The sequence below is a fragment of the Dermacentor andersoni genome, chromosome 3 (genome assembly GCF_023375885.2).
Source record: "Dermacentor andersoni chromosome 3, qqDerAnde1_hic_scaffold, whole genome shotgun sequence".
Classification (NCBI taxonomy): Eukaryota; Metazoa; Arthropoda; class Arachnida; order Ixodida; family Ixodidae; genus Dermacentor; species Dermacentor andersoni.
Window position 1 is genome coordinate 170322303 of NC_092816.1, and position 9132 is coordinate 170331434.

The window sequence follows — 9132 nt, forward strand, 5'->3', positions numbered from 1 at the left end:
CGAAGCTTCCTTCTTTTAAATGAACTGTGTGAGCTGGAGAAAACGAAATTGTTCATGAAGCTCCTAAGGCACCGGCGCTGGTGGGTACGCCCTATTTGGGAGAACCGGAAGTTTTTGCTCCGGGGCTCCTATAGATAAACATGCAAAAGGATAAATCGTTTGTGTTGTGCAGCTGCCCTTGCTGATGTCGGGAGACAAGGAATACTTCAAAAAGTATTACAGAATGTCACCGGAGACCTTTGAAGCCCTGCACTCACTTGTCGAAGCAGGTTTGACAAGGCTTCACGTCGTGCGCGAACCACTGCTCTCACGTGCACAGCTCGCTATTGCACTCAGGTAAGCACGCTATACCTAAGCAGCATTAGTCTCAGTCAGTGCCTGGCACCACTTGCGAGGTAGTTACCTCAACGTACTATTTTTTAACCGTTTTGACGCTGTAACTGATATTATAGTGATCTTCAGGAAAGAACACTGAAAGCTGATTCTGGTATATCTGTCTAAATATTGTTTCATTTCGGGAAGACGGCTTGAAAAGCTGCATAAAATAAAATTTTACGCTTATATATCTCTTACAGTGTTGCATTTAGAGGCAAAGGAAATGCTATGCCATTTCTGCATGCAATTAACTTTACATACACCATCCTTGTCTGGTCAAAATAGAACAACAATGCAGAACACGAGATGTTGCTCAAACCTTGCATTTTTGTGTTCTTGTATTTATTTAACCGCACGTGCGCACTCAAGAAGCCTTTCCTAGAACATCGGCGATGCCTACAAATGCGAAATGGATCCTTGCCTGGCTGGGTGGAGATTGGAGACGGCATCACCTCGACGGAGGCAACCTTTGACCTCGGGAATTGGGAAGGGCAGGGCGTCGCTCCTGTTGTGTTTACATCTTGGTGCTGGGGTGTAAATGCTTTCATAACATGCGTTTACGTTACAATAAGTACGCTGTTCTTCTTATGTCTAATGTCTATTTTGTTATTGGACTGGCCGCCAAGGCTATGGGTCCAAACGGTATCGTGTGTATGCAATGAATTAAATAAAAAATAAAAAAAAAGACCAGGCAGAGCAGACGTTGTGTTGCAGAGCAAACATCACGCTGCGATGTTTTCCTTTCTAGTGTTAAACAGAACATAAGCTTCCTTTATTTTTTCCCTTTAAGCCGAGTTCTGTATTATCAATCTTAACACCTTGTTCTTCAGGTACCTCGCATCTGGCATGTACATGCAAGATGTTGCTATTAGCTTCAGGGTTGGCATCTCAACGGTGGCGACCATTGTGCACCACGTATGCAGGCTGCTGTGGAGAACACTGCAACCTTTATACCTAAAGGTACGCATTTAGCCACTACACATGGATGCTGTTTATTACCAGCACTTAGAGTGTGGTTACAAACTCCAACTCCTTCAGCTTGTTTTCCGAGTACCTGTGTGCATGAGCTAGCTTGCTTCGGGTACGCTTCTATCGAACAAATGTTTTTTCACACGCTAAGCGCGACTTTTTTTATTTGCTAAGGTGCCGACAACTGAAGCCTGGCAAGAGGTAGCCGAAGGATTCGAGGAAAAATGGAATTTCCCTCACTGTGTTGGTGCTGTCGACGGCAAGCACGTTCAGATACAAGCTCCTCCTAATTCAGGCAGCTTGTATTACAACTACAAGGTAATTAACGCAGTAGGTCATATTTTCATAACATGCGCTTATAGTCTTATTTTATTACAGGGCACATACTCCATCGTCCTCATGGACGCTGTTGACAGCAATCTGAAATTCATATGCGTTGATGTTGGGGCGTATGGACGTCAAAGCGATGGTGGCACATTGTCTGCTTCTGGCTTTGGAAAATCACTGGAAGAGGGCTTGCTCGGCCTCCCACCTCCGAAGCAGCTGCCTGGCACAAACATCGTTGCTCCTCACGTTTTCGTCGGAGATGAAGCGTTTCAACTTCGTCCGGATTTTCTGCGGCCATATTCTGGGAGATGCCAGGATGAAAACAAGCGCATCTTCAATTACCGCCTAAGCAGAGCCAGGTAACCAAAAGCACAAAATTTACTCTTGCTTATGTTGAATATTTTTTTACTTAAATTTGCAGGAGGTGTGTTGAAAATGCTTTCGGAGTGATGGTCTCCCGATTCAGGATTTTTCGGCGTGCCATCAATCTGCGGCCGCAAAATGCAGACTACGTTGTCATGGCATGTTGCGTCCTACACAACTTCTTGCGTGATGACGTGATCTACATGACGGCGAACTATGTCGACACGGAAGATGCATATGGCAACATAACCAGTGGTCAGTGGCGCACCACCCAGAACATTGGCACCTCAGCCATGTTCAGTCTCCGACCTCCGACTGGGCACAATTATACAAGAACAGCAGCGGAAATAAGAGACCTTTTCTGCTCATACTTTGTGAGTAGGGAGGGTTCTGTGCCTTGGGAACGGGCACCTGCTGGTCTGCGGCCATGATACAAAAGAAGTGCCCACCAGCACTTTGCTGGTTGTGCTGTATGCTAGCCGATTCTTGTTTGATGTATGACACAGTGACACTTCTCAGAAGTAAGTAATGTAAATAAGAACAGGCATTTATGTGGTTGGCTATTGAAATGCGAGCACGAAAGGTGAATTTGGTACTTGGTGTACTCCTCCTGTTTGAAGGAATATTATATATGTCCATATATGTCCATATTATATTATGTCCATATTATATCCCACTTTGCTGTCGAATTAAATGTTTAACAGTGCACACCAGTTGTATGTTTTGTTCGACTTCCGTGTTGAACTTTTTCATTCAATAATTTTTTATTACATTGTATATCTTTACTTGTTACGGCCTGACCCCTGGATTTGCTACTTACTGCACCACTCCCTACCCCCCCCTTCCCCAAGCTTCCCTTTGTGATGTGCTCAGCTAACAGGCAAAACGGAAACCATTTCTTTCTTTTTTATCATGTTCAATTGCTTTGCTTTGTTGTAATGTCACTGAACTGCAAACTGACAAAGTGTATTTTTCATTTTTTTCATTGCTTCAGTGTGGTTAAAAGTTTTGACCGATGTGCAATACAAAAGGAGGTCCCATAGTCAAAGGCTGTATTGGCAGCAAATTAAAGCAATATCATGACATTAACATACAGGTCAAAAAGCATAACAAATATAAGAGAACAACTTGAGCGGAAGTAAACAAAAAAGAAGAAAAACAAGTGAAGAAAAAGAGTACGAGTATGTACGAATGTGTATTAAACGACAGACAAATGACAAGCATAAAAAAAACATGTATTCATTCCAATACAGAGCCACATCAATTACACAAAAAAAAATGAGCAAGATACATGAAACAGCTAGGGTGCCAATCTAGAAAAAGAAGCGTCAGAACAATGTGGTACACAGTGAGAAAGAATTAAAAAGAGACTTAACAGTTACTGAACAATTTCACAGTTTCTATGTTGTACTTATCTGTTGTACTAAATCTTTTATTGCACTCTTGCCTTTTATGCATTTCAGATGAGTGTGACTGTACTAATCGTCATTTTTAACAAGAAGATTTGGATACTTTCCCGTGCTGTAGGATGCAACAATATTTTGAAGTTCTAACCGCGGGTGCTGCTGCATGTGCTTAGGAGCTTCTTTCATTGACGGAACAAGGGACAACACAAAATGCGTAACGTCGTCCATTGCCTGGCTTGCTGCGAGGGCACCCCTTATGGCTTCAATTCTCAAATCTATTTCCTCGATTTCTTTCATTGTTTTCTGTGTCTTTCGTGCCCGTCTCTCTGTCCCCTCAGGCAAGGCCACGGATGATTCTTTGCTTGTGCATGAGGTTGCTTTAGGGGAGCAGCCAGGCGACGGAAACATTTCTTCGAAAATCTCCTCGTTTTCACAATGATCTTCAAGGGTAACAAGTGTTTCCTCTGCTGCGGTGCTGTCATACGCACAATTCTGTTCATCTGAGGAAATGTTGCTGTGGCTCCTGTGTAATATACGTGCAGCTTAATAATGTGCACTCGTACCTTCATACATGCAGTTGCTCTTACCTGCGTGGTTCAAACAAATCCGACATGAAGCGCAGCCTTTCCATGTATGGCCAGTTGTTGGATTTTGTTTTCTTTGTAGCAGCTGAGCCACTGCTTTGCTCATCTTTAACATCTTTCAGTTTTCGCCGAAATGTGTCCTTTAGGTTTTTCCATCTGCTCTGTATTTCATCCATGGTCACTTAAAAAAGTGAAGCAATATAACAAAATGTAAAAGCAGAAGTTACATGTAGAAATTTTATCTCTTTATAAGTGTGTCGCCTAATAAGCAGCGCAATCTCTAAATACGATGCCATCAGCTGATTCGTGATCGCATTTCAATGTTCCTGGAACGGGGTCGTGTCCTTCAGTGAGTGGCCCGAAAATTAGCTGGAAAATTTTAAAAGAAACCTCGACGCATCGGCACCTTGCATTCTGCGTTTTTTCACACATAATTGAAATAGCGTAATTGGCTAAACTTGGTATGCTGAGCAGAGGGAAATGTTACGTTGGTTTGTTTTCTTCGTTGCTTCTTGCACGATTCCTTGCCGTGGGTATGTGCCAAAGTGCGGAAATCATAATCATCAGCGAGCGAAGATCATCTAGAAGAGCTAGTCGGCGCTGGGCATATATATAGCGGACAAATTTTATATAATATACAGCCTGCGTGAATTTGTTAGAATGTCTTCAGGCATTTTACAAAATCCTACAAATTAGTGGTATATTTCAGAGAGGTTCATCATATGTAAATGCTTTCCTCTTTATATGTATTATTAAGTGCAGCTTATAGAATTATGATAACGTTTTTCAATGCCCAGTTGTAAAATTATAGTTTAGTTATCCAAAATTTTGCTATAAAAATGCAAGAAAACTGACATCCTAATTAAACACTCCACTTACCACAGTCACTATATTTTAACTCTTCCTTTAAATGCAACAGAACTCATCAAATTCGGTGCAATGGTTGCTGAGAAAACCGATTTCTACGTTTTCGTGTATTGGATAAGAGTAGATTTATTTACCTAGGAACAAATAAAGAGGCGAACACATACCGTTCGGGTCGATGGTCCTCATTGCCTCCAGCACTTCATCCCACAACGCAGACCTGTTCGAGGTCTTCTTGTAGTCATTAAGCGCGGCGTTCCACAAAAGCGGACGCATGGCCACTTCATCAATTAACACATCGTTGAAGCTGGCGCGCGACATTGCTCAGCTGAGCTTCCAACTTGCGGTAAAACAGGAAAGCGCCTATTTCGACGGCGCTTGCTCTTACGTCACACGTTGCCCCTCCCACATCGCGCCGATCGCTGCGACTGAGCGACGGCGCGACCAACTTGTTGGAATCTCGTCGCGGAGATCCCAGGACGTCGCGGCGGTCGCTGAGCGACGGAATTCGCTGTGTCGCTGACTCAAAATCGCTTCATGTGAAACAGCCTATAGTCCATTTTTCTGAAGTTTTGCGATTTTGAATCATTCTTATTTATTAAAGGGACCCTGAAACGCTTTTGACGATTTTCTACAAACGTACTGAGTCGTTAGAGTAGGTCCTTCTGATCATTAATTAACACATCTAAGTGCTCCGCGTGAAGCGTGTAATTTATTATAAGGTTTTAAAAATGCACATCGCTGCCGATCGCAGCGCACTGCTCGGTGGAATTTTAAGCCGCCCCTACCCATATGACCGAAATCACCCATATGACGTCAGTGGGGCGAGCTGTCCGATTGGCTGATAAGGGCGCGTGATCGATAATTTTTCCAACCTTATAGACCAGAATACGCTAGCCTCGCACCCAGACTAACCGAACGCATACTCTCGCACCCGGATTGCCCGGTCGACCAGCGCCATATTGTACTGGGCTGCCAAAGTGTGTTCGCCGCCGACCAGTAGACATGGTAAGCGCCAGCTCTAGGACTCCAAAGTGCGGAAATGTGCCCGTTCACGCGGATCCAAAGTACAAGAAGTCATCTGGGCATCATTGCGTCGTGTTTGGATGCCAAAATAACCAGCGGAAAAGGAGCAGGTTGCTCAGCGGTGTTTGCGAAGAGCACAATACACGTAGGGAATCGTGCCGGTGCGGTGTTTTCAGCCTGCACCGATTTCCATCCGCAACGAAGAATGACAAGCTGTGCCACCGGTGGATAGCTGCAGTGAATAGGAAGTACCAACCCAGTGAAAATGCACGAGTGAGTATTCAATCTGTGTATATTTTGGTGCCACGTTCAACTTTGCGCCCTACGAACGTAATATGTGTAACACGCAGGTTTGCTCCGACCACTTTCTGGACAACAAGCCTACAGAGCAGAATCCCGCGCCGGTGCTTCGCCTTGGCTATAACAAGACGGCAAGCCTTTTCGTGTTTTCATTCAGGCAGAGCTCCCGACGGTTAAGCGGAACAGTTGAGTTTGCGGTTAGCGTACTTGCAGCTGATGCACGGCATGACCATTAAGCGTGAACGACAAGTTGTAGGCAATAGTATGTTGCCCTGCTGGTGAGCGTTATTGCTAATGAAAGTAAACCGAAGTCCGCTCGTGACGTAGCATGCGTCCACAAAAACGTAAACCACTACTGCTCGTCGCCGAAGGTGTTCTTGCAGTGCGCCTGTCTTTACGAGCTGGTATTGCAGGTGTCATTCGTAACGAATTCATTTGAGCCTGCTGAGCTCTAAACTGCGTGCGGGCTGTTATGCGCGGCAAAGAGCAAAATTTTTCCGTTCATATGGCGAGGAAAATAAGGTGCTTAATTGTTGTTGTTTCTTGTAACAAAATTTTGCTCGTTCGCGCCAGTTTTTTTTTTTTTACTGTTTTTTCTAAGGGAGCGCCAGCAATCCGATATGGCCTCGCAAAAGCGAAACAGGTCTGATACCAGGTAGCTGCAGTTGGTGGGGCTAATTTTTTGGAATGCAGGTGCGGTTGTTCTCTTGTACCAAAGGGGTCCATGATGATGCAGCTTTAAGTAGGGATGGCAATTTTATGTGCCCTGTCATGGTTTGTGCAACTGTACAACACCTGCATCTGTCATGCTCGCCCTGTTATGCGGGCTTCGACTGCACATGTAGTTGAACATTATAACTACTGTAGTTGCTCATTTTCCAATGAATGCAGGTTTAGCATCATATGCTGTTTGTTCGAGTGCTGTAGGCTTGTGTTAGGAATGTTGTACTCTTAAGTGGTTGCACGATACAATTGGCCTGGTGTATTTTCTATCTCATTTTGAGAGGAATTTATATCTTCGCAACAGTGATGGCAACAGCCCTTCTTACTATAACATCTATATTGTTTTCGATGTGCAGGTGGTGAAGGGCAGGCGTCTGCTAATCAGCTAGTCAAACGACCTCGACAGTTGGTTGCCAAACGCGGCCAACCCAGTGGTGACCATGACAAACAAGACCAAACTGAAAGTGCAGAGGACAATGTTCTGCGTGCTTTAATGCTATATGGCACCAACACAGTGCTGTAAAATCCTTCACAGGTTACGTGCCAGAAAGCTCACATGTGTTCTAGGATATAGCTCGCGGTTTGTACAAACGTAACAGCGTACTTACCCGATATATTCGCTTCTGCAGTCTGCACAGGACTCAGTGTGGCCATTGCGGACTTGCATGAAGTCTTGAAGTTTGATTGAATCGAGACAGCGAAAATGACAGGTTAGAAAAAACGCGAAACACGCCTTCCGCCCAGCTAAAAAGCCCAAGTTTCGCTTTCGCGCCGGGTCGCATCTCCCGGCGTGGCAGCCCAGGCACGGCCGCCTCGATCACGCGCGCACGGGGCTTGCTCCGGCCGTTCCATTCGGACGGAGAGGGCGTAATTGCGGAAAGTGGCGCGGCCGCTCTTTTCGCCGCACCGCGGCGCGCGTGCACGACCCCTTGCAGAGTAAAATCCTATACGCTCAGAGTAAAATCCTATACGAAAAACGTCTGAGGAAATTGGATGATAACAGGTGGGCAGCTAAGGTGTTTAAATACCTATACAGAAAGAGCGTTGACTCACAATGGCGGAAAAGAACTAGAAAGCTAACCAGTAAGTATGCCAGACACGAGGACGAAAAAGGACAGAGCATTAAACGACAGGTTAAAAATGCGGAAGGTAAAAATTGGATAAATTCAATGGGAAAGAAGCATAGTGTAGAACTATATCGATACTGGAAACAACAGATCAGGAAGGAAGCGTTTTATGATAACTCAAGAGGCAGTGCCCTACTCTTTGAAGCTAGATCAGGGTGTCTTAGAACGCGGAGCTATAAAAAGAAATTTAACGAAGAAGAAGACACATGTACTGTGTGTGGTAAATATGTAGAAACAATGGAACACCTCATACTAAAATGTGATGGTATCAACCCCGATGTCGATGCGGCCACAGTCACCCTTCCTGAGGCCCTAGGGTTCAGAGATAATGATAGTCATGTAAATAAAGGTGCGGTGGAAATTAGCAAAAGGCGATTGGAGGCTTGGTGGCTCAAAAGCAGAGAGGTGACATAAGGTTAAAAGGGTAGGAAGACGTATTTAAAGAAAATCGAGGAATTCAATAACACACAACACAGATAAAAATAAAAGGCAAAATAAAAATCTGAGCATGGTGGCAACTGCCATCGCCCCGTTTCAAAGGGGACGCTCCTACCTTCCATCCATCCATCGCCTCCCCTACTATGGCTTCGCAAGAGGCGATTTGCGGCGCCTTGGACGTATTGCGTGATGAATAGTGGCGGAAAACCGCGATGAATACAAATTTACACAAGAACACCAATTACTCCTGCGGCTAGGTATTTATTTTCTTACTAAGCTCCAGACGCTGCGGCCGCATGTTGCCCGAAGCGGGCACTCATGATGCCATGCGAAACGAGTGCTCCCGGAAAACAATCATATCTGCGGGTTTTGGGCGCAGCAGGCCAATGAAAGCATGGAAGTATGGAAAGGCATTGCTTCTTTATAAAAGAAGTGCCACGTCTCACGAGGCAACGCAGTAGTAATTTTTTTCCCCTGTGAATTCATGAACGTTTGTGCATGACGTACAAGCTCGGTCAGAACGTCTTTACCGGTCAAAAAACAGCCTGGAAGGAAAATGGCAATTGTACTATGAAGAAAATGGGCAGGCGATGTTGCACGCTGAGTTGTCAATTTTATATTCCTTAGGCG

At 44.8% G+C, this 9132-nt stretch overlaps 1 protein-coding gene across 1 annotated transcript; it reads left to right on the top strand.

Moving 5' to 3' along the window:
- The first annotated feature begins 545 nt into the window (after positions 1–545).
- On the top strand, positions 546–2813 carry LOC126524471 (uncharacterized). Its single transcript, XM_072286801.1, has 3 exons — positions 546–1335; positions 1519–2030; positions 2093–2813. Exons 1-3 carry the CDS (start codon positions 1222–1224, stop codon positions 2463–2465), a joined length of 999 nt encoding a protein of 332 aa, XP_072142902.1. The 5' UTR covers positions 546–1221; the 3' UTR covers positions 2466–2813.
- Positions 2814–9132: the final 6319 nt, after the last annotated feature.

Excerpts from the sequence above, each read along its gene's own strand:
- LOC126524471 (XM_072286801.1), top strand. The coding sequence starts at position 1,222 with ATGTACATGCAAGATGTTGCTATTAGCTTCAGGGTTGGCATCTCAACG. Across the intron at positions 1,336-1,518 it reads TGCAACCTTTATACCTAAAG|GTGCCGACAACTGAAGCCTG; the intron begins GTACGCATTTAG and ends TTATTTGCTAAG. Across the intron at positions 2,031-2,092 it reads TACCGCCTAAGCAGAGCCAG|GAGGTGTGTTGAAAATGCTT; the intron begins GTAACCAAAAGC and ends TTAAATTTGCAG.